This window comes from Centrocercus urophasianus, unplaced genomic scaffold, assembly GCF_019232065.1.
Source record: "Centrocercus urophasianus isolate 14NV4802_14NV808 unplaced genomic scaffold, USGS_Curo_1.0 seq_5, whole genome shotgun sequence".
Lineage (NCBI taxonomy): Eukaryota > Metazoa > Chordata > Aves > Galliformes > Phasianidae > Centrocercus > Centrocercus urophasianus.
Window position 1 is genome coordinate 2,572,616 of NW_024885088.1, and position 24,768 is coordinate 2,597,383.

Here is a 24,768-nt window from a genome sequence, read left to right on the forward strand (position 1 = left end):
GTTGCAACTGAAACACTCATTTGCAAGGGTGAAGGAGAGCAGAGCTGTGACCTCCTCCTGGCAGAGTGTATTGGTTTAGCCCATTTTTCAAAGGACAGATGGCAGGCTGCATGCTGCCAGGATCTCATCTGTCCTGGCTACGGATTATTTTCTCCATCACTATAGATGGAAGGACTGGCTTTGGGGAAGCAAGCCATGTTTGTTTTATCTTCTGTATCTCTTCTGTAACTTCCTAATGGAGTATATTCCAAAATGTCATTTCAGCATTCATATCTACTTTAAAAAACAAACAAACAAACACAACTCTGCACTGCTTGGATTGTTCTGAAATCATTTTGTTTCCACAATAGGCAGAATTTCTAAGGCTGTCTTTAGGTTTTAAGTGTGACTTGTTCACTTTGGACAAGAGGGTGAGGCTTGAAGAAAGATCCCGAGAGTTGGCTGAAGAGAACTTGAAAAAGGAGATTACAAATGCTTTGAAGATGCTGGAGGTGAGTGTGAGGTGAACAGGAACAGTGGTTATCAGTGTCTTCCAGTATGGCACTCTTTCTCCAGAATTTGTAGTACATCATGAACTAATCTGAACAAAATTAAGTGATGAATTTAAAGTAGGAGGAACTTAGTATTGGAGGGTTAACCTGCATCTGAGTGCTCAGGCAGTAGGGAACTTTTCTATTGCACAGGTGTCCAGAAAGAACCCTGTACTTGATTGATTTTATACTAGTTAAGGTGAAATCTCTGCCCACTGGAGCTTGCTATCAGGGTGCACTGAGTGAGGCTGTTGAGTGCCAGTGTGGTGACTCTGAGCCTGAACACTGCCCTTCAGCATGATCAGTTGAGTTTGCCCGTTGTTCTCTAAAGACAGCTCACGTTTATTTTTCTTTTCCTTGTGTTTGTTAGGCTTTAGTTCCTTTGTGTGAAGAAGATAATCAAGCACAGGAAATTATTAAGAAGCTGCAGAAAAGCTTGCAGTTTCTCAGCCAGTATGCAGCCAGAGTTGCCAGCAGAGCAGAGATGCTGGGAGCTATTAACCAGGTAATGCTTCCCACATACACATTTTGTATAAAAGCTTCTAGTTGTTGAGGGTTAGCAGTACCTGTTGGCTGGGCTTCTGGTTTCAGGACTAGATGTGGGAACTCATGTATGCAGAGGAAACTGACCAGTAAGGTCTAGTCCTGGCTCTGCCTTCTCAGACTGCTGCATGTGTTGCTATTGGGAATCACAGGCATTGTGAGAACGACCGCATTATGGAGGAACACAGCACCAATGTGGCCCTGATTTAAAATAAAAAGTAAAACAAAAGAAAACTGGTAGCCTAGGGCTGCTTACAATAGAGAGCACAAAGATATAATGTGGCAACAGCAGTCTTGTTGCTCTAGTGATAATTCCCTGTCTTCTGGGAAGGGTCCTAACAGGGCTTTGTAGGAAGTGTAAGTGAAATATATGGAAACTTTTTAAAAATCTAGTCAAATGTTGTGTGTAAGCATGTGGAAGAACAGCATGAAGATAAGTCTTGACAATACTAGTGAATGTGTAGTGGGTGTTCAGACTGTTGCTCAAAGAAGGTGAGTTATAAGGACTCAGAACATTGAAGTATTAACCACATTAGAATGAGAAAAGTCACTGAAGAAATGAGATTTGCGTAACTTTGGTGTGAAATGAGAGATGGGTTGCAGTGAAACTTTGTAGATGTGATGCAACATCCTCTCGCTTCTGTCCACTATGGTACAAGATGGGAGTGGATAGATGATGACGGAGAAAATAGAATCTTAAAATCTAAGCACAGTGTAGCTCCTCAGAGGGCCACTTCATTGACTTACGGCCATTTCACTCTGTCAGGAGAGCCGTATCAGCAAGGCTGTGGAAGTAATGATTCAGCACGTGGAAAACCTGAAGCGCATGTATGCAAAAGAACATGCAGAACTTGAGGAGCTGAAGCAGGTCCTGCTCCAGAATGAGAGGTCATTCAGTTCTCTTGGAGATCGAGGTAACTCAAACCAGCCTGTTGGGCCCTCCTCTTGTTGCAGTTTGCCAGACCGGCCTGCCTAGTTAAGGCTCAACCTCTGAGGTAGAGAGATTTGTATGACTGATGTATCTCCTTTTCTAAAACTAGAGGAAAAATACTATGTTACAAGCAAAGTTGTATATAAAGTGTGAAGAATTGTGGGATAGTGGGAAGAAACACTGCAAGAATATGGCAGTGTTCTGGCTTTTCCACAAGTGCATTGGGTATGGTGATGGTAATCTTACTGCTTCTGAGCAGTACATTTAGGTGCTTGCTCACTCTGCAGTGTTCCCAGCTGTTATTTCTATGTAGTTTAGTTTTGACTTTGTAGGTGCTTGCAACTCTTTTCTAAATTTGAATTTCAGCTGCTGAACTGCAGGTGCTCTGAGTTTCCCCCATTCAGCAAATGGTAGAGTGGTTGGGTTCTCAGACTGTGTCATGAACTTGTGGCTTTTCCAGGAGGAGTGTGAATTTCTTCTGAAATGAAGCGTGCATTTTAAGAGCAGATAAGGTGGTCTTAGTTGTGCACTGCTAAAAATCAGGAGCCTAAACCACAGGTTATTCTTCTTAAATTTTGTCTATGAACCATAAATTACTGTAGAGATTGGCCTAAAACAGGGTGTTTGACTTGATAATGGTAGAAACACTGATAGCAACAGGAATTGATCCTTGCAGAGGATGTGTAATATATGCATATATTCAGAACTTATCTAGAAATAGAGAGCTTTTTTTGCCCCTGAAATCTCATTTCTGCTTTCTGGGAGCATTTTGATGTACTCTCTGCTTAGGCAGATACTGCAGAAAGTCAGACCTCTAGTTGCAACTAAAACACACTGCATTTGTGTAAACCTTCCTGATGTCTAATCTGTTCACAGATGAATCTACAAACAAGAAGCTCCCCAATTCCTTTAACTTCAAGGTATGGCCCTTTTAGTTTAATGTGTAGTGTTGTGTGCGTGTGTGTGTGTGGTTTCCTTTGCCAAGTCATGCACTGGCACTGTGGTGCATGCTTGACATGATGGTTTTCTCTCAAATATAGGCTGGTGTCATCAAACGCAGACATATTTTCTCATTTGCCTTGATTCCCCCTTTTCCTCCAGACCCGAGGGAGTTGTGTGTGGCCCCTCTTAGGGCAAATGAGAGGTTTACAAAAGCTGAAATGACTGTGTTCTCATGTAGCAGCTAAGAAATATTGTTCACATGTGGTTCTCCTATTGGCGTTACAAGAGAAGGGTTTAGCACAGATGAAAAAATGAATTCAATTCCTGTTGACTGGAGGAATTCCTGTGAGGGAATGCATTCACTTCTGGTGTTTTGCTGGAAGCTGTGTGCCCAGCCTCTACTTAGGTGGGGAGGAGCAGTTAATCTGGGAAGATGCTACTTAAAAAAAAATAAATAAATACATGCATTTGGGGCTGTGTGCATCATTTAATTGCTTGTTGTGTGTCACTTCAAGCTAAGTATCAGTGTTGAGTTTTCACAGTTTGTGCCAAAACAGATGGTGTCTTGTGCACTCAGTGAGTAATCCAGTCATTCTTTGAGCCAGTAATGCCTTTTATTCCTGCAGCCATCACCATCCTTACGAAGAGTTAGCATTGCAACATTGCCTAGGAGCTCTGGAAACGCAGGTGTTGGGGTGCCACTGGTGAGTAAGGGCTCTCGTGTGGTGAGGCACGTGTCCCTTCTCAGAAGTGGCTGAGTTTCACTGGGAAAAGGCAGCTGCACTAAGTGGCTTGTGCTTCTTCTCTAGGCCCAACTGCAAGAACCTGTTGGAGATGAATGGAGTGATAAATTCAACAGGAGATCAAGCAGTTGGTAAAGTTGCTCGGCTTCTTCTTTGTCTAGGGTTAAATAACTTTCAGCTCAAGCTGTGCCTATATAAAGCAACCTATGGAGCATTCTGGGTATAATAACATTAGGCTGCATCTTTCACGTTAGCTCTATGTGCTTCAGTAGGTAAATGAGCTTTTGTGACTAAATGCTGCAGCTTTTCTATTTTAAATCTCTCAACCCTTAATTGAAAAATTATGTTCTCTTGCATTAGAACTAAAATATGAAAACCAGGTAGCTAATGTTAATGGATTTGGATTTAATTTTTAAAAATCCCCAATTTTAGGTGACTAATCTTGAAACTTATTTGTCTAAGTCCCAACCAAATGAGTAGGCTGCTGCTAAACTTGTACTTTCATGATATGTTTCTGGTGGGGAAACTCAGGCAAGTACGTTTAAAATATGGCAGGGGACGACTAGGAGCAAGGCAAAATGAGAAGCGTCCTTCCCTACAGCGATTCATTAGCACCTATTCCTGGACAGAGTATGAGGATGAACACTCAGAAACTAAGTAAGTTCCATGGCAATGCCCTGTGTGTTATGAGCTGTCAAATCAAATGCTTGATGGAAAAGCTTTGGAACTGTTGCTTGCTTGCTTGCTTTTAGAAATGAGCAGCTGGAATTGCCTGCTGAAATGCAAGAACAGCTATCAAGAAAGGAAAGTACCTCTGAAAAAGGAAAGTGTCCGTCAAAATGGAACCTGAAGTCAGCGTAAGTTTCTTTTGTTTTTTTCCCCTCACATGGTTGTGAGGTAAAGCAGTGGATGGCTGTGGGAAGTGGAACCAAAGCTGTCGCTTTGGGTTTTGTTCTCAACACTGACTGCTGAAAAAAAAAAATGAACCAGGAATGAATAACATCAGATGCCAGACTCGCCTCACAAGGGATCTGTTAGCAACCTTAAGTGGGAAGGTAACGGGGAGATAAATGGGAGCTTCATGCTGCAATCCTACTTTTACTACTCTGTGCCTGTATAGCTGAGCTTTGAGCTACTGGGGCATGTGACATCTACTCTCATTTTAAAAACACACAAAAAAAACACCATGGATTTTTTTTTATTGAGGCCTGTGCAGCACCTGGTAGCAGGCACAAACTGAGAGACAAGCAGTTATCACCACCAAGTCTAGATTATTGCAGCTAATTTCTCTGGGTCTCCCGGGTCAAAGAAGGCTGTCCTCAAGAAGAATCCTTTCAAGAATCCTTTTACAGGAAGGGAATCGTGTTCTGTACAGGAAAAACTGCATGAGTATCCTAAGCTAAACCTATAGTTCCAGCATTCCTGGGCAAGGAGACAATTGCACGCTAGCATGTAAAACTGAAAAGACAGCAGAAAGAACAATACAATACATTTACTTTCTTTCTATTGTTTTACAAAGAATACATGTTCCCAATTTCATGACAGCTTTAAGAGAGGAAAAGTAGAAAAGAAAAGTCACCGAAAAGTAGGTGAGAAAAGACTATTCCCTAATTTCATGGGAGGCACTGAAGTCCTAGAAAGCAGTGAAACGCAGAATTTTTCACAATCTGCAAGGCAGCACTTGTGAATCCTCTTCAGAAATAGTGTAGAATGGAGCAGGTGGCTGCCTGAACTGGGCTTTAGGTGTGTCACCTAAATCCTGTATCGAAAACTTACTGATCTGCAAAATGTCAGCTAGCACTGTGCAAAGCTCCTAGTGCAACAGAATCCTTGTCTGTCACCTGAGATAGTTAATGATGTATGTGCTTTTTCAAATCTTGGCTTACTGTCTTGGTGAGTTATTGTGTTATTTTTTGGTTTGTGGGAGTTTTCGGTTGTTTTTTTTTTTTTTTTCTTTTAAGGATGAGGGTTGGGAGAGGAGTTCCAAGTTCTGAAGAAGAATGGAAGGAACATTACATGACTTACTGTGTTCTGCAGGTGCAATTTAGTGTCATCGTGGGCATCCCATTTCAAGACTTCCTTTTCCAACGCTAACAAAACTCTCTGGGTTTCCGTGTCCATCCTGGTACTGCTTGCTGCTTTTACAAGCTTCCTCACTGGGCTGTCTCTTCAGCGACCAGCAGATGCAGCACCTGTAGGAACAGGGGACTCCTGGACTTCACTACAGCAACTGTTGTGGCCATATACAGGACTTCAACACAATGGGCCGCCCCCAGTATAACCAAGGTTTGGACCTGTGTGAAGTGACACGTCTGAGTTCTAGTTGACAGTATGAGAAGCTACACTGAGATAGGTAATATATTTAAGGTCGTGGTTTGGGTTGTGGGCCTTTTGAGGGTTTTTTTTGTTTTTTCATGACTTGAAAAATACTTTTTTCTTCTCATTCTGGCAAAAGTTGACTTTTCAAGTAATGGGGGGAGGGGGGAGTCTTAGTTCTATTCAGGTTTAGAATAAAACAGGTAGTGATTTTGAATGTGGCTCACAATAAATATGACTAAATGGTCCAGCCACAGAAGAATAAGTAACTTATTTTAACAAAGATGCAATGGTTACATTTTAGTCATTAAAGCTGTTCCAATAGTTTGAATAGAAAAAGACTGAAGACTTGAAATGTGACTTTATTGGAAGTTTTTGATAATAAAGTTTTAAATGAAAGCATGAAGTATTTAAGAGTATGTTAAAACTCTTGTAGCAAGGAGCAGCTGATGGACAACATCAACAAACAGAAAGTTAGCTGTATTCACTTTATCAATTGCTGCTTTGCTGGCAAAATCTTTCAGCATGTGGTAGAGAGAGGAGTGAAATTCAGAATCTTCTTCTAGTTCCATTGAAAAAGCTTCACTGACTTCAGTGATCTTCAGCTTCTGTGCTCTCTGACCATTAAACATGTAAAGAGACCAGTCTTCATCTTTGACAAAATCTGCTTTAAGATGCTCACTTACCTGATGCGGAAAGAAAATGGGCTGTAAGATAAAGCTGACAGAGAACTAATTCTAGTATGTTTGAATTTAATACAGAAAATCAGTATGTTTTTTTTTTTTTTTGAACTCTTAATGTAACATTAGGTCTTTACCTAAATGACTGTGTAGAATAACATCAACACCAGCTTATTCCATGGTTTGCCTCTGTAAACTGCAAGCATCAGTCACTGCCTTTCTTGCTGTTCGGACTTATACATAAAGAAGAGCTAGCTGCAATGGGCATCATGTATTTCTGTTCTGCTTAGATTAAGTAGTGGGCTTAAAGGCATGTGACATTCAGACAAATATTAACCCAGGGGGGAGAACTTCTCAGTATTTCAACAGTATGTTCTGTACCTACAGCCACAAATGGAGGTATTTCTCTGTCTGGGAGAAGTTTTGACCATGTGCCACTCAGTGAGGAAACAAATCAAGTTGTGTGTTCCCTTCTTTACAGTACAGAACAAATGAAAACACCTATGAAGCTAAGAAGTAGCTTCCAGGTGGTAACTGGATGGTAATTCAGAGGACCTTCTTATAGGTTACTTTGAGAAATCAGCATCTACCAGTGTCTCCTAGCCCCAGTAGTTGACCTGTATCAGCTGTACATCTTAGCACATTAGTAAGTGCCTTTGTTATTGAGAATTGTACCATTACAGCTCTCAGGCTTGTTCCTCACAAATGCAGGAGAGAAGCAGGCTCTGCTGAACACAGATGTGCTCTTGTTTGTGTGGGGTTTTTTTTTGTTTTTTTTTTTTGTTTGTTTGTTTGTTTTTGTTTTTTTTTTTTTTACCCTAAATAGCTAACCTGAAATCTTAGAACTGATGTCCTATGTATATAGATCAGGACAGGGCTTGAAGACTGAGACAAAAACACCTTCCATCATCTGCACTTTTGTGTGGTATGTTTCTATACTGGTTTGTCCCTGGAAATTTGGTCTAAAGCTACGAACCTTGAACACTACTTGATCTTGACCTGATTCCAGATTCCACTTGCTCCAGCCAAAAGCAAAAGCAGATGCAACCAGGGCCATTTGTTGATATGCCCTAAATTCTGTTAGAGGAGCCTGTAATACAAAGTTAGAAAATATGCATCATTTTCTGCCTAATAAAGCTTAAAAAAAAACAACTTCCTTTAAGCAGACACTTGTCTAAGCTGCCACTCACAACTCTGCCTGCTGCCTCTATACAGCTTGCTATATGAAAATGCCTACAAGAAGAGGTGGAAGGAAAAAAAAAAAAGGCAAAACCACTTGCTTGCACGCACCTTTTTATTCACACAGACATATTTGTATGAATACTCTTCTGGGAAAATATTCAGGCCACACTTCTTCAAAACTCTTCTGAAGGTGATAGGGCACATCCATTTTCCTACCAACTGGGAAAGTGCTCTCTTCTCTCCCACCACTACTGCAGCCAGCATGCATTGATTACCCTGTTGCATAAACCAATGAAAGCATCTTACTGGTGAACAAAGGTATTTTTTCTGCTTCAGGCATCAACTATTTATTGCCTCATGGCTATTCTGGATACTGCCTACATCAGGCATCACCCTGATCTTCATCTGAATTAAGATCTCTTAATTCACAGATCTTGCAGAAAGCCACATTACTGCCCCATACTTACAGTCACGCTGACTTTTCAGTAACAGACATGATTTTAACCAATTTATATGTCGACAGAAATACGAATAGTTGTGCATAGTTTGAACCTTTGGAAGGAATGAGTAGCATAAAATATAGGTTGTTTGAAATGTTTTTATTTCTTTTGGCACAGTTCGGAGGGGAAAGAAGCAGTTTTTCAGTGCTGGTGGAGCAGTTTTGACTTTGCTAAAGTAGTATCAATGTCAAAGAACTTTATTGGAATGTTGCACAACAGATGCTTTGTTCTGACCAGTCCACCGAAAATAATTTAAGTCACCTGTAATTTTGGTTGAATTAATGCTTGGAAATGAGGAGAATCCTTCCTTATTTTCAACAGAGAAGGACTGAAATTCAAGTTCTTGTAGAAGCACAAGTAATTCTTAACAAGGGACAGCATGGTAGTTCTATATTTATTTTCAAAAAAAGCCTACAAGTCTTTTATATTAAATAACTAAATTACAGTACCTTAATTTGTATCTGAACCTCTGCAAAGACTGTGGTAATTACAAATACTGCTTCATCTGTACTGGTGGGTCGCAATTCCCATGCTTGATAGGGCATGTTGAGATGAATGTCCTGGAGAAATGCTATTGTATAAAAGGCATCTATCTCAAAAGTGATGTTTTTCTCCTCTTTTTCATATGTTACATTGCTGATGCCATCTGTTCTCCACTGCTGGCCTTTACGAAAGAGAGGCAAAAAGAAAAAGCTGTACATGTGAAACTCCTTACAGAATGAGTTGAGATAAATCAATTCTCTTTACTTTGTGCCTAGTATTTTGGGGCAAAAGCTTCCCTTAGTTTAATAAACACAAAAAGCTTCCCTTAGTTTAATAAACACAAAATTGGACCAATCCTGACATTAAAGGTTCTCCTTAAACTCAAAAGAACAACATGGACTAATGTAACTGTTGCTTTTTATGTAGTAACAGGAGTCTGCAATCTTATCTTCAACAGTAACTTCAGCCATCAAACTATCTTAAACTGCCTATTTTTGTGAAGTCAGATCTTAATAACTGAATATCACATTTGTTTTTAACTTCAGAATTTTGAAGTCACGTGACTGTATGGTAGGGACTAATTTGGCTCAGAGCAGGCTTCATCCTAGCAAAACTTGATTTGTGCTACAGGGGTGTTCTGCTGCCCCATTAAATAGTGCAGGGTTTTTCTATTAATATCAAAAGCCTCAAAGCAGCCCTTGACTACACACAGTGCAGGAGCAAAACAGAACCAAGAGGAAAAAAAATGACTCCACAAACTGAAATCTTTAAAGTATTTCTTAGCTCTGAGCTGGCTTTTACATTTAGGTAGTTTTCTAGAAGATTCAAACTCAGCTAGAAATTCTCTTAGCCAAACAAAATGAATTTATTTTAACTTGGTACCGGCAGGATCCCAGCGGCCTATCACAGGCTCCTTCCAGAAGATCACACTGTCAGGAAGTGCAAGTGTTATCTGAATTGGTGGATGTGTGGTGTCTTCAGACTCTTCTGGGGGATACGGGTATGCCTCCAAGCCACTATCGATTAACTTTCACAAAGTAGGAAGAGAACAGACAAAATGCTTGATCAGAAAAAGAAATAGCCTGAACTGACTGAAGTCCACCTAACCACCTGTAGATCTTCATGATGTACAACTTAAAATTTACTAGTATAAATGTTGGAGATATGCAATATTAGCACACCAAATAGTTTTCCTTATTACATCCTCCTGCTAAAGTATTTTGCTAGACTTTTACCAAGCACTAATGTGAAACAGTAGCACTTGGTACAAGTTCTGCCGCAGTGCATGTTTCCCTTCATTGGAACTACAGTGGTGGAAGCAGTAGGAGGGTTCAAAGGTCCCACTGGTGGTCACCCTTCGTGTGCTCCATTGGCCCTTTCAGGCAGTGCTATGTGGTAAGTGAAGGTATTTAATAGAGCTGGAGTCTACGAGACAAACAAGGGCTCCTAGCCGTAAAAGCCAAGACAACTTCCGTATGTCTGCACAGTGTCAAAAGGAATGAAAGAGGTCAAATGTGAGTGAGAGACACGAGAGCTTTGCCAGCCTGCCCTCAGTCCTGCTTTCTTTAGCCTGTACGTTCATTCCACTTATTGTTTTCATCTTCACAATAAAAACTGAGACTACATGTTGGAGAAAAAAGATACGTTCACCATTTGTGCCCATTTGATCACAAAGATCTTGTGGAGTCTGGAAGTGGATCTGCTAAATGCTCTTGCCATCTTTCCTTATATATTTCCTTTTCACATATGAAAAAGTAAGTTTTTCTTTTAATTCCCAAGAGCATTTTCCAGCACAACAATTTAAGTTATCTGTGTTAGCTGTGCTAGTGAGCAGAGTCCAAGTGCACACCTTACTGTATGCACATTTGTTTACCTCAGCTGCTGCAAAAATTGACCAAGTCTAATTGAAAACATGATTTGTCAACTTTGGAGCTTCAATTAATTAACTGTTCAAGAGATCAACACGTGTATAAACTGTGTGTATGCCCTGGTGCCAGCTCTAGGAATGGCTCTCTGAGGATGGCAGGGAAAAAGGCTGCACGAGATGCAGTATTTCCTCACTTACCTCCACCACACTCCAGCTGTTGATTTGCTGGACCTGAGGTGGAAGTTGTAGCCCATCGATGTGGTACACACCACCCACAGGGACAAATTGTTGCAAATCAACAGTGTTTTCATCAGTTATCATCTCCTCTTCTTCACTGGTCTTTTCCTGCATCTGTAGAATTTGAACTACATAATAACCAAGCAAGGTGAGTTATCGTGGTGCTTAAACTAAGCCACTGACATTTCATGCTTCTATTATTTTTTACATTTGCACCAGAAATCGTGTGCTTGAAGTGCTTCTCCTTCTGTGGCATTTCAGCTCCACCTACTGGTGTGCCACGTATCCATTAGCAGCTGATTGACACAGAAAGAGGATGCTGGACCATGAAAAGCATTTCTTGTGTTTTAGTACTGAGCGCTCTGAAGATTAATCCCTATTCACACTTTGTGGTCAACTCAAAGTACTTCATACTGAAACACAGTTCCAGTGACAGAAACCGGTTGCATCACTAATCACAGAAGAATTTCACAGGTGAACAAGACAGTAAATTCTGGCCAAGTTCAGTAAGACTGTATTGGTGAGATGACAAATAAGGGAAATAAAAAAGATATAGTGAAACTACAGGCCACGTGCTGAAGGTGAAATGTAGATGGTATTTGAGGACAAAAGGCACTTAAGTGAAACAAAATTTTTAGAAAAAGTAATTTGTAGTATTTTTCTCTGTATAACAGATGTATAAATTCAAGTTTTTCCTCAATTAACTAAACAAATAAAAATAAAAATAAAAAGAAATTAGATGGCATTGATATCATGGATAAAAATGCCCAGAAAAATGTATTTTAAAAAAAAACAACAAACACAAACCATTGTACCAGATGTTGCAGAAGAAGAAAGAATGTTACCATACAGTAATGTTTAAATGTCTTCTAAACAAAGCTGTTAATTTTTCCAAGCTACATTAACTTCTTAACACTGGTACAACTAAATTAAATCCAGATAATAACCTGCAAAAGTTCTTGCTGTTCTCACTGCTGCCCTCTCCTATTTTCCTCTCTCGTCCCTTGGCTGCCTGTTGTCAGTGGATTTGTGGTAACTTAGTGGTGTCCTTTCAGACTCCTCCCAAAAGTGGCTGTGTGAGTTTGCCCATTTGCCATTTGCCTCTTTGTCCAGTTTTCTCCTGTCTTTAGCAATCATTAACAGAAATGTCAACAAGAGTGCCATTAGCTAGACAGCAGTATAGTTACCAACTTTGTTCTATTCCAGTGGAGATCTGTATCACCATCCTTCCATATTGTCAACAAGACATTTAGAATAAGCAGTGTCATAGTGTTGCAAATAAGAACACAGTACCTTCTGGTGCTATATCAAAGCTTTCTGATTTCTTCACAGTTTCCTCTTCTGTCACCTCATTTATATCAGTTTTACCATTTGTATTTCCTTTAAATGAAATGGCACTCTATAAAAAAGGAAAAGATTTTTAATTAGGTAGAGAGACTCAATAAAAAAAGAGAGTATCACTTTGTTAAAGACAGTGGCTCAAAGAGAAAGAGTACAGCTTCACTCCTGCAGCAGTATTTGCACTGATCTTGCCACAGGGTTAAGGTTTTAGGAGAAATGCTTTTTACCTATCTGAGAAAAATAAATTGTATTTAAGATACCCCTCAATTTTAGAATTTAACATGCAAATAGAGATAAACATAATTGTTTCAATTGCAAATTCCACCTCCAGCATTTAATCCACCCTCAGCATTTAGCATCCGATCTTTTCACTAGCAGTGTGTGTACTCAAAACTAACATTTATGCTGACTAGAGCTAAAGAGTGCCACAACGAAAACTGAACTGTTCAATCCAAAGCCACACTGATAACTCTGCCAGAACCTCAGTTTACAGTCTCAGTCTGTGCCTTGCCTGTGATACTTACTCCCTCTCATACTGTTCTCTATTTCTAAAACATCACCATAGATTTCCAGCCAAATTTCCAGTCCAGATATGATTTCATCTCTGGCATAGCTGACTCTTCTGGAAGCACAGCAATAAGCAAACAATAGTTCAGCACACAAACCATGCATGTGGAGGCACAGGCACCCCCTGTGTGCCTGCCTGGGAGCAGGAGGAGCACGCACCTCCTGACCTGGGTTGGGAGGGGAGAAGGTGTTACCCACAGAAACATGGGGGAGCTGAAGGCTGAGCCAGACAGGAGGAGTGACTGCAGTGGCTGAGAGAAGCAGAGGCTTCAGAGAGAATGTGGTAATGCACAAAAAAGAGAGAAAGAGAGTAAAACCTGGAAAAAAAAAAGAAGCAATGAAAGTGTACGTAGGACTGAAAAACATAGGTGAAAACTGTCAATGGACAAGTCTTGTCATACAAAAGAACAAGAAAAATGGTATTCTAGGCAGTGGTCAGGTCACTTATCTGGAGGCCACTGATGTTACCAAAAGTGGAAAACCCAAACCCAATAACAAGCAAACAAACAAACAAACAAAAAACAACAACAACAACAAACACCCAAGAGACCCCACAACCAAATGCCCAAATGCCATTACACTTCATTGAAGACTGCAAAGAAAGAGAATCCAGCAGTCAGAAGCAAATTTTGAAAGCCCTCTAGTGGCAAAAACATCAACACACAGGAACTGAGCAGGTAAACTGCTCAACCAAGCCCCAGTGAGCTCTGAATCCTATTTTGCATTCTTTTGATTTTCCTAAGATTACATTCTTGCAATTATTTTATGGGGCTGCCAATTTATGGGGTACAGAATATAATCATCTTGATATACATCACAGACTGCAGCAAATGCCTTACAACAGTGCCTAACAATCATCACTGCTTGATCCTGCTCACAAAATGCTGACCAAATGCCATCTCATGCGTGCCAACAGACAACAACTGCTATGTCCTGTCAAAACTTCCCCCTCCACCATTTTTAGGTAGTCTTTGGTCATTCACTTCTCCATCCCCTCAGAAGATTCATGGCACAGTGTTAACACAAGTTGTCTTTACCCTTAGAAGTTTCAGAAAGTTGTACAGGGCACATTAAGAAGCAATCACACAGCAGCTGGTCTCCAGTGGGAGCAGTGCTGTAGAACATCCTTTCATGAGCTACATTTACCTGCATTTACCTACATTTCTATCAACAGGAAGCATTTCTTGTCCAGTAGTCACTTTGGGCTCCTCTCTGGCTTCCTTTTCCTCTTGTGGTTCTCCTGCATTGTCTTGTGAATGCTGAGTCAACTCTTCACTATCTAAGACTTCCAGTCTTGGCCCTCTCTGGCACTGCAGCCAAAGTGGAGATATGTGGTCGTAGTGGGTGTGCAATATGCGAACAGCAATGCTGCTCACAGCCAGTGACTTTGGAAGATCAAATCCATGATGTGTGTCACAAAAGACATGATTCTTGAATCTGTACATAAGTTAAAGAAAAAGAAGTTCCCTAGTAAGATCGGCAGCGCTCACTTTTACATTTTCTCATGACTATTCTTGTTGATGTTCTGCACTAAAAGTCACCTAAATTCTCTATTGCCACATGGCACAGTATAAGAAATGGGTGTCACACTGCACCTCCTGTCCTGTACTGACAACTGTCAGTATGCTTCTCCAAAAAACCTGTAGAGGCATTAAGGGGATCAGGAGTTGCCAAAAAGTAATGGTCCCAATAGGAAGACAATTGTGCAGAATCAGACGACAGCTGTTCTACACAGGACATTTCTGCTAAAACAGACTAATTTAATGGGCAAGGTCCCATACAGGTGAAATCACCGCTGTCTGAATTACATCAGCCTCAGCATCTTCCATATGAAATCCAAAGACAATTCTGATCAGCAGCAGCACTACACACCCACCAATCCTTGGGACAGCCCAGGAGTCAGGCTGAGAGCAGCACAGGAGGCCAGCCATGGCAGACACAAACTCCAGTGGGCACTTACTGCCAGTCAGTCTGACTTTGCTCAAGACCCAGCCTTGCAGCTATCTTAGCAATGCTTATAGCAGTGGGTCCTCAGTCAAGGCAAAGACCATTTACCAAATCTCCTATTTTCAGGCTGGGAGTGGGAAGTCTCAAAGAAAAAAATGTTGTTTTGGAACTTCTTTTGAAAAATGTATCAGTTAAATGGCAATCTAATAAAAAATCTTAAATTCAGAACCGACTGTGGAGAATATTCCCAGCGCAGGTTCTGTCTTCTTTTATCATTACTGAGAACTGAGTGTAAAGCATCATGCACCACTTCGTAAGAAACTGAGACAGCTTAGGAAGCTGGAAGGCTGTAGAATAAATCCTATTCAACACGAAAACAATTACAAGAAACTGGTTCTTGGAGTACTTGGACAAAGCCAAGTCTCAAAGTAAATGAAGAATTTCAACATGCTGTACCTTGCTTTCTTCTTCAGATTGGCCCAAATACAGAAAGTAACATTTTTATCCTTTATGACTGTCTGCATATTTCCAGTGTCAGAATCTTCATACATAATAGCTGACTACAAAGAAGAAAGCAGATGGAATCACGTTCTCTTCTTATATTACTTGGACTTACTTAAATCTACACTGGAGTAAATTAAAAAAAGAGAACACATAGGAGCAAAAAATGACAGCAGACCAAGCTCAGCTGAGTTTTATTTATGTACTAGAACATGCCAGGTTATAAATTCAGATCTCTTTGCTAAAATCTTTTCTTCCTCAGACATCATCAAGTCTGTCAATCAAAATACCACCAAATACGAGTCTTACATCATCCCCTTCCATGGGACTGCCTGTCTTCATTAGTAGTTTGTTTTGTATTTCTCAGTGGAAGTTTTTTTAAAAAACAGTGTTTACTGAGTAATACAACAGTCCTATGCTTTACTGCACAGATAATATTTTTTTACAGTCCTTACTGCACAGATGATATTTTTTGTCAAAACTTATGACCCACTTTTCACACTTGCAAATTTCTGTGCCGTCAGCCACCTTCTAATTCAACTCATGGAGACAAAAGGAAACAAATTTCAGAGGGAGCCACTTGCTTCCAACATCTCCTAAGATCACAGTAATGGAATATTAAATGCCTTAACTTAAATAGCAATTTCCAAAGGAAAGCTAAGATTCTCAGAAGATTTGAGGTCTGGTAGCTGTTCCATACGTGGTTTGTGTCACAATATAAGAAACAAAACAACACACCAAGAACAACCATCAGAGCAAAAAACTTGAAGCAAAATTTCCATGCACTGCACGTGTTGCAACTTGGAAGCAGTAAATCTTACTTTAAGCAGCTGTTCTGTCGCTTCATTGTACTTCTGATGAAGAAGATTCTCCAAATCCAGAATCGTTTCCTGGTACTGAGCTGTTTCTTTTTCTGTTATCTCACTTGGTGGTGTGTCCAGCAAAAGAAACTGCAACTTCTCAATTAACTAGAAGACATTGAGAAAAATATCTCTGTTTTGCCACCAATCCTGCCATACAGGCTGTTCCATCATAAAAACAGAGGCAGATTTGCTTCTTTTGTATCTAGGCGTATCTCTGTTACAGAGATAATTCATCATATGCATTGAGATTGTACTAAACCAGCATAGACAGGCAACCATGCAAAATGCTGGAAAATCCAGGTCAAGTCTGCCTTCCTTCATTCCTGCAGCCCAATTCCTCCATTCCTCAACATGGAGATGTGAAATTTTAGCTTATAAAACAGAGCACATGTTGAACCAGTTTGTCATGTCTCCGAAGACACTTGTTGACCAAAAATTTTTTAATGAAAATCTTACAGACCTATTTTTGAAACATATTTTCTGCATCAATTATCTCAGCTCTGAAATCTAGAGAATACATAGTACTGAGACATACAGCAATTATGCTTTAATTCTGAGAATAATCCTTAGTGTGAAGTTTGGGACTCCACGGTAACACTGTTGTCTTCCAATACATGCCAATATCTGAACTTTTAAATGAGCGTGGAAGACTAAAAAATTCCTATTTGGCTGAAGTTTTAAAGACATTGATCTATCACAGGATGCACTTGTTAACACACTCTCCAGTAAAACTAAATTTCAAAACTCTTGATGGAATTTTTATTACTATTCACTCCCCATCCACAAATTACACCCATTCATGTTAACAGATGCTGCACAGAGAGAAGAATAACTTGCTTCACTTTATCTATGTGACCTGTTTCTTGCTCAACAGCTGTCACAGTGAAATACTAACTCTAACTGGAAATATTAACTGATCTGTTCTGCTTAATGACAATCATCAGGAGCTGCTGTCAGCTATGAATGACATGGGAAGCAGATCACACGTGCTACTGTTATTATGTTAACTGATGCTATGAAACCCTTCAAAAAACACACCCAAAATGCTGTATGGTAACTAACATAGCAAAGCAAAGGAGAGCTATCACTACAAAGACATCTTACATACCACTTTTCTTCACCCAGATCTGCAGCACTGAGAAAGACAGCCAGATTATATTTCATGCATCCCTTCCAGATTTGCCAGACTGTTTTCCCTCTTAACCTGAGGCGCTGCAGTGCTACCACTCACTGAACAGCAGGATAACTAGCACTGCCACTGTCTTTAGATTTTACCTTTCACTCAGTCCTTATCAGGAGGTCCCTACCAGTTAGGAGCTGCTGATCTACAGCTTCTCACAGCCCTGAGTGTTCAGAATTTTTCTCCAGAAACAAGTACAGAGCAGGAAAGAAATGCTCAAATCGTGTTGGGAGCCCCCAACACAAAAAGGACATGGAGCCACTGGAGCACATCCAGAGGAGGGCAACAAGGATGATCAGCTGGGGCTCTTCAGCCTGGAGAAGAGAATGCTGCCAGGAGACCTTATAATGGCCTTCCAGTACAGGAGAGCTGGGGAAGGACTTTTTATAAGGGCATGTAGTGACAGGATGAGGGGAAATGGCTTTAAACTGTAAGGGTAGATTTAGTCTAGAGATCAGGAAGAAATTCTTTACTGTGAGGGTGGCGAGACAGTGGAACAGATTGCCCAGTGAGGTTCTGAATGCTCCCTCCCTGGAATCATTCAAGGCCAGGCTGGATGGGGCTTTGAGCAACCTGGTCTAGAGGGAGGTGTCCCAGCCTAAGCAGGGCGTTGGAACTTGATGATTTTAGAGGTCCCTTCCAACCCAAACCATCCTATGATTCTATGAAACGTTTTGCACCATGAGAAAATAGCCACTCTTTTAACACTCTCCGATATCACCTTGACTTCCAGTGGGGGCAAAGTGAAAATGCCTGTCTTTCAGTATCACATAAAACTCTAGTGATCTTATTGTGTAGGGTAAGGATACTTTCGTAGGACGTGAAAGACCTGTAACTCTTCAGTGTTGAATGGGAAACACAGAGGAGTAAGGAAGAAGTACATCAGGGGAAAGACATAGCAGCAGGAGAGAAGGAATGGAAGTGAGCAACTGCTATACATTCTGTTTGGGTTGCAGTGTAAGAGAGAAATTCATGGCGTTCACAGAACCATAGAATCATAGAATCACAGAATGGTGTGGGTTGGCAGGGGCATTAAAGCCCACCCAGTTCCAAGCTCCCAGCTGTGGCCAAGATTGCTGTCCGCAAGGTCAGGCTGCCCCAGGTCCCATCCAGCCTGGCTTTGAATACCTGCAGGGATCCTGTTAGCTACTGGTGTTCTTGGAAAGGCCTACCATATTCCCTGCTGGCTCAGAAGAGGACAATAGGTGACAGATGAAGATCTTAGCAATCCAGCAAGCATTGCAGGAAGGGAAGTTTAACATGCAGAAAAAAGCAGTCCAGCAGAAGTTGTAATACACAACCAACTTTCACCCCGTTTCTAGCTGGCTCAAGACTTTTTAAGATGTAGATAGCATGGAAGAGGTCAGTGTAGAAATGTTACACAGAAGTCCCTTAAATACACAGCATGTTTAAAGTCTATAGTCTCCTTCTTTATACTTTACAATAAATTTGTAATTAATAAAAAAAAATAGGTGAAGAAAGAAAAGGAAGCTGAAGGTTATAACTGATTTCAGTCTTTGGAAAAAAGAAAAGGGGAAGAGGGTACTGATGAGCAGTATTAAGGATATGGTTAGTGATTTTAAACTGAAGAATACCACTTATATGTAACACTTACATTTAGCACCTGCTCTCCCCTCTCCATCACAAATGGAATGTCCTTATTTTGATCTTCGCGCCATAAGTTCATGAAAGTATTTATTTCCTGCAGTACAGTTGGGTCAGGACTTCCATCACAAGCAATATAATGTTCCCACTACAGAAAAAGCATGAAAGAAAAGTAGATACGGGCACATGGTGCAAATGACTTCCATAGTTACGACAAGAAGGATTCTGAAAGACAAATCTAGTGATTTATTTAGTGATATTTAGTGATACATTCACACCTGTGTCTAAACAGGACTGTAATGCTACCTGTACTCCCATCATCATCATTATGCCAGAAAGAAATGGCTTATTTTCACAGTAATGTGTTCAGGTACTTCTGCTCCATTAACATCGTTCTTACTGCTGGCATAAACTGTGGGGCCCTAATCACCCATACAGCCTCCTCACTGTCAAGTTTCTTTTCCATGTACAACGAGGTATAAAAAGGAGAGTGAGCAGGGCAAATTCCTACCTTGAGATGGATGAATTCAAGAAATTGAAGTATTCCTAGGTCCTATAAACAGACATAGCCTAAAGCCTTTGTGTTGTCTAAACTCTATGACAGTGGGCAGATCTTGAAAGCTTACCTTTGTATAAGCTCTAAATTCTGTTTTCCACCTTTGTGCACACACAAACTTCTCTTCCAGTGCATTCAGTTCGGCCAGTTCAACTTCCCTCCGTTCTTGATCCTGATAAAATATTTGTTTATCAAGCAGAGGAATTCAACTTTTTTTTTCTTTCCCCTTCTTACAAGCATTTTGTATCAAAGAAAATAATCAGGAATATTTGAGTGAGCTACTATTTAAACAAATCCAAACGTTGCTTTTTAAAGAAGCATTCAATCTGTAAGCTGCAGTAGTTAGCAATATGTTATTGTCATCACACTACTTACTGAGCCATATGACAAACACGTGTCATATGACTGTTAGCCTTACACATCAACAGTTTTCACATCATCATCATCATCCTACAACTACCTCTAACAAGAGCTGATATAAAATGTAAGCACATGTTGAAAAAAGAATGCAAGATGTTTTGTGTTTGGTTTTTTTTTCCTTACAATTTCTATGATTTAAATTTTCTTTTTTTGGGTGTAAGGGAAAAAACACTGTGTGAAGGACAAAGGTGCACAGGCAAAGTGGCTTTTACTGAAGAGAAAAAACAACAAAAACCTCAAAACAGATGCAACGCAAAATTTTGGGGAACATGAAAAAATTATCCAATTTAAGCTAGGGGGGAATTTTGATAAAAATAATTATTTATTCAAACTGGAGTATGACATATCCCCAAAGTTAACATCTTTAACCACAGTACCTTTGTGTAACAAAACTACCTTGCCTTAAGGAATTTTTCTGAACCAAGCAACACTAAGCCAAACACTGCCTTAGAGAAGGAATACAACACACTACCACTACAGCACCATTTATCTTGATTGCACTTGTACTGTGCTTTATTTAAGCACTAGTGCTTCGTTTGCACCTTTCCAATTTTTCTTTTTGCTTTCCTGATTTTGATCTAGTGATGCTAGAAAATTTCCTTCCTTTCCAACACTAATGAAAAGGAAATTCCTTTTCATTCTCACATTAAATTGCTAATGTTTTACAGACCTTGTCATAAGTTTAGAAATGGAATTAGCATTTTGCAGTCACTATTGCCCATGAACTAACTTTTGCCTGAAGCTTTTCCATATGCTCCCGTTCAATCCTCTCCTTTTCAAGTCTAGCTGCTTCTTCTTGTTTAGCTTGCAGTCGGGCTTCCTCTGAAGTTTGGGAAATACATCAAGAGCACAATTACATTTTCTTATTAGAACGAGACACATTATTTTCTTATTAGCTGTAATGATAAAACAAGTATAATATGAAGCAACATATCTGATATTACCCAGAATCTTCCAAATGGGATTAGATAAACTCATTTGAATCACAGTACTAAAACCCACTACTATAGCACTGCCCTAATCAGCCCATGACAAAGAAAGTGCAGAAAGGGATCAGCAGGCTGCCTTTTTCCCCTCAGAAACAACAACAGATGTTCCCTCTTCCCATCCCTACAGCTTGAGTAGGCCCACAGTTTTAATCCGATGTCTGCTGTGAAATCACCTGAGTGGTTCAGTTCCCAGCTACTCTTCTGCTTTCCTACATCCTTTGATGGAAACTCCATCTTACAGATGTTTATTCAATGAAATAGATGAGTTTTTAGGCCTTTCTCAATGGCTGTCAATTCTCCTTAGGATCAGCAACTTTGATCACAGCTTTAACTGCCACAAGGACAGCAAAGGGATAGCAGACACCCAGCTAGCTCTTGACAATAGGTGTACCCTGTCAACCTTCTCTGAAAAAGGCCTTTTCAGAGAATTTCTCTTACCTTCTGCTAATGAGGATTGAGAGAAGAAAAACACAGAACACTGCATTTCCATCCCACTGAGAATATTTCAAAATGTAATGGTAAGAGAGAGGAAAAAAATCTAATTCTTCCTGACACTCTCATCCCCAGGCTCCTAATCATGGCAGAAGTAATTAGAGGAAAAAGTATGGCTCTAGCAGGAAAGTGAGATGGGGAGGCAGTAAGAGGTAACACAGAATTTGACCCACACAAAAGAAGAGAAATGCATTTTTTGAAATACAGTGTTAACATCAGTGTACTACAGCTCGGCAGGTAACTTCTTTCTGTTTAATTAAAATAAATGACAGTGTCATCACATTCCTTGTAAACGAAGTGCACGGTACCTTCCTCTTTCAGCCTCCTTTCCTCCTCTTCTTTCTGTAATCTCAGTTTTTCAGCTTTGTCAACTTTGTTTTTTCCACTGGACTTAATGTTTGCAATAAATTAAAAGAAACCAAATGTCAGAATTATTTAAATGCATTTGGGGAGGTATTGACCCTCTATAACTCTGCCCATCTAATGTGAACCCTGAATAAAGATTTTTTACTTCCTACACAGTCATTGAAGCCTCCAGAATTGCAATATATACCCAAATCCATTTTTGTTCTTATTTTCATGGTGTGATGCATGCTCTTACAGCTATTATACGTAGGTTGCTCTGAAAGCACTGCCTCCCATTCAATTCCATGGAAACTACACCAGATACACAGACCACAGTAACATTGTTTGATAGAGCAAATTTTCAGCTACAAAACACCTCTTCAACACAGTCACCACCTTTAGCTATGCATTTTCACCAGCGATGAACAAGAGCCTGCATGCTATGCTCGTAAAAAATCTGCACCAGCAGAGGTGACCCACTGTTTCACAGCTGCTGTGACGGAGTTGCTGCTAGGAAAATGTCGCCCATACAATCCACCTTTCATTGGCCTGAACAGATGAAGTCGGAAGGAACCGAATCCAGACTATATGGTGGGTATGTTAGGACATTCCAGCCAAAATAGGCAACGTGCTCCACAGCCTTCCAACTGCCTGGCATTATCACATTCCAAAAGAAAGGCTGTCTTCTTCTCTGGCCTGGCTCTGGAAGTTCAAGCCTTCAGCTTAGTCAGTGTTGTGATTGATGTAGCAGTCAGAGTCAATGGTTCGTCCACATTCCATGAAATTCAGAAGGATCACCTCGTTCCTATCCCAAAAGACAATGTATCACTTTACCTGCTGAGGGCTGCATCTTGAACTTCTTCTTCAACAGGCAATTCACGCGTCACCACTTCATTAACTGTAATTTTGATTCTGGCTTGTAGCAGTGACACCACATATCATCACCAATAATGATGTGATCCAGGAAACTGTAATCTTTGGCCTTGTATTAGTTCAGAAGGTCCTGACAAACTTGCATTCAATGTTTCTTCTGTTACTGTGTGAGGATTTGTGGGACCCACCCGGCAGGAACTTTGTGATCCAACACTGCCACCATTATTTTCAACACATTGAAGCAGATACTTAGCTCTGCACACAGTTCCTTGGTCGTACACTCTGTCAATTTGTGCAGATGAGCATGTAAGCTCATTGTTTTGTGGTGTGCCACCTGTGTACGGCCATCCCAAATGTAGCTTGGATTTCACATCATAGTTGCCACTGCTGAAACGCACCACACAGTGCCTCTCTGTGCTCATATCCACTGCTGATCTCCATAAACATTCACCAAGTGCTGATGAATGTCAATGGATGCCATTTTTTTCTGCATGGATAAATTCAGTGGCATCCCTTTGCTTCATATGCACTTCCATGCCAGGCATCATTTTGTCAGACTGTCCCTCTGCTGCCATCTGTCACATGGCAACAAAATGTAATGGAATATTGGCAGGAAGGTTTAACTTCTCTTGCCATACAACCAATATCTGCCTGACATCACGGGCCAACATAATAAAATAGGAGGCATTACTTTCAGAGCAGCCCTCATATAATTTTGTGCTAGGTTTCCTGAATACAGAACAATAATTTTTAATCTGGAAATTGAATAATAAAGCAAGTAGATCTGGTAAGAAAGTAGGTGTTACTACTTCAAGTATTATTTTTTAGCATTTAGTGGTGCAGTAGCACTGGATGGGCAATGTGCAGCCTGATTCTACATGAGTGGGTGACATGCCACTGGGGAGGAGTGCCAATCCTGAAGGCAGGTGCTGCAAAGACAAGGCCCCAATACAACAGCAATCAGTGACCACAAAGAAAAGCACACACAAATCAGTAAGAGACTACTACAGCGAGAGATGTCGGAACAAGATGATCCTTAAGATCCTCTCCAACCCAAGTCATTCTATGAAAAGGAAGGATGGGCCGAGAAGTAAATCAAGTTTATGGAACTTGTGAAAACAAGGCGGCTGGTTTTGTACTGCAAAATGAATTCACAGCCTACAGTGTTGGCTGAGTGTGGTTGGGATTGCTATTATTTTTTTTTTTTGTATAGGTGAGGAACAAAAAATTATACTCTGTACAGGCTCCAGGGTCTGGAGATAACAAGGAATGACAGAAGACTGAGCTATAGCTGAAAGCAAAGCTGCAGATGACAAAAGAGAAGACATGAAGGAAAAGGAATGACTTACATCAGGTGGGGTATGTTTGCACTGGCTGAACAACAGCATTCTGCTGCTGACAAGCAAGGAAAAGAAATTCAAAGAACGTGTGCTTGATGTTTAAAAACAGAGAAAATAGGGAGTGTGCATGGGGAGTGTACATGAGTTCAGCAGACACGACAACGTGAGGGGAAGATGCATCACCATTTCAGGCAGCTACCCTGGGTGTTTCATTTTGGAGAACTGAAATTAGGACCGTGCATCCCCACAGGTGAGAGACAAGTGCTTACAAGGGTTCAGTCTGGAAAGGTAACACGCATAACTATTTGGAAAGCTATTCACATCACTTTGCACAGTGATAAATAAATGCATGAATGTGACGGGATACCAAGGCTATCAGAAGGCTCACACCACTGGTGGGAGTTCAGTGCCCACAACATGTGCCCAGCAGGGTTAGCCTGAATCTTTTTGTTTTTAAACATATTTGCATACAATAACGTCGTCACAACAGCTTTACTGTGACAAAAAAAAAAAAAAAAAAAAAAAAAAAAAAAGTCCTTACAATACTGTTTTTGGATGCGCTGAATCAAGAAGTGACAGACGCTTTCTTCAGCTTCAGCATGAGGACTCTGTGTCTGTGCTGACAGAACTACCCTGGTGCATCGCAATGAGCACCGCGGGGCGCGGGGCGATCACCGCAGCACGCTTCCACCTACCTTTTTTCGCTTTTTTGGACCCTAGAAGTTTGGGGACAAAAACAAAAGAAAGGAAGAGTCAGAGAACGGGGCACAGAGCACAAAAATCATCACAAAAGCC

General features: G+C 40.5%; 2 protein-coding genes across 5 annotated transcripts in view; one reads left to right on the forward strand and one right to left on the reverse strand.

Annotated features, from left to right (window-relative positions):
• Positions 1–6,404, forward strand: part of IRAG2 (inositol 1,4,5-triphosphate receptor associated 2) — a 37,173-nt gene extending 30,769 nt beyond the window's left edge. The window contains exons 31-39 of the mRNA XM_042834914.1: positions 351–491; positions 901–1,035; positions 1,840–1,987; positions 2,881–2,924; positions 3,573–3,650; positions 3,756–3,820; positions 4,245–4,346; positions 4,442–4,546; positions 5,727–6,404. Coding sequence (XP_042690848.1) covers positions 351–491; positions 901–1,035; positions 1,840–1,987; positions 2,881–2,924; positions 3,573–3,650; positions 3,756–3,820; positions 4,245–4,346; positions 4,442–4,546; positions 5,727–5,970 — 1,062 coding nt within the window. The 3' untranslated portion in view covers positions 5,971–6,404. The remainder of the gene's footprint in view (positions 1–350; positions 492–900; positions 1,036–1,839; positions 1,988–2,880; positions 2,925–3,572; positions 3,651–3,755; positions 3,821–4,244; positions 4,347–4,441; positions 4,547–5,726) is intronic.
• DNAI7 (dynein axonemal intermediate chain 7) lies at positions 6,353–24,684 on the reverse strand. 4 transcript variants are annotated; one of them, XM_042834916.1, is made up of 14 exons: positions 24,669–24,684; positions 20,665–20,756; positions 19,585–19,686; positions 18,969–19,106; positions 16,132–16,278; positions 15,266–15,369; positions 14,023–14,299; positions 12,248–12,353; positions 10,916–11,082; positions 9,733–9,877; positions 8,817–9,031; positions 7,976–8,143; positions 7,662–7,775; positions 6,353–6,691 (listed from the first exon to the last, which is right to left on the reverse strand). In XM_042834916.1, exons 2-14 carry the CDS (start codon positions 20,683–20,685, stop codon positions 6,416–6,418), a joined length of 1,980 nt encoding a protein of 659 aa, XP_042690850.1. In that variant the 5' UTR covers positions 20,686–20,756; positions 24,669–24,684; the 3' UTR covers positions 6,353–6,415. The 4 variants fall into 4 exon arrangements, with proteins under 4 accessions (XP_042690850.1, XP_042690849.1, XP_042690851.1 ...); XM_042834915.1 differs by lacking the exon at positions 24,669–24,684 and adding an exon at positions 24,515–24,647; XM_042834917.1 differs by lacking the exon at positions 24,669–24,684 and having other exon boundaries at positions 20,605–20,677.
• Between the last annotated feature and the right edge of the window lie 84 nt (positions 24,685–24,768).

Coding starts and splice junctions, on each gene's coding strand:
- DNAI7 (XM_042834916.1), bottom strand. CDS start 20,685: ATGGAAAAGCTTCAGGCAAAA. Junction 7,776..7,975: donor ATGTCTGTGTGAATAAAAAG/GTGCGTGCAAGC, acceptor TTTGTATTACAG/GCTCCTCTAACAGAATTTAG. Junction 6,692..7,661: donor AAGATCAAGTAGTGTTCAAG/GTTCGTAGCTTT, acceptor TTTCCGCATCAG/GTAAGTGAGCATCTTAAAGC.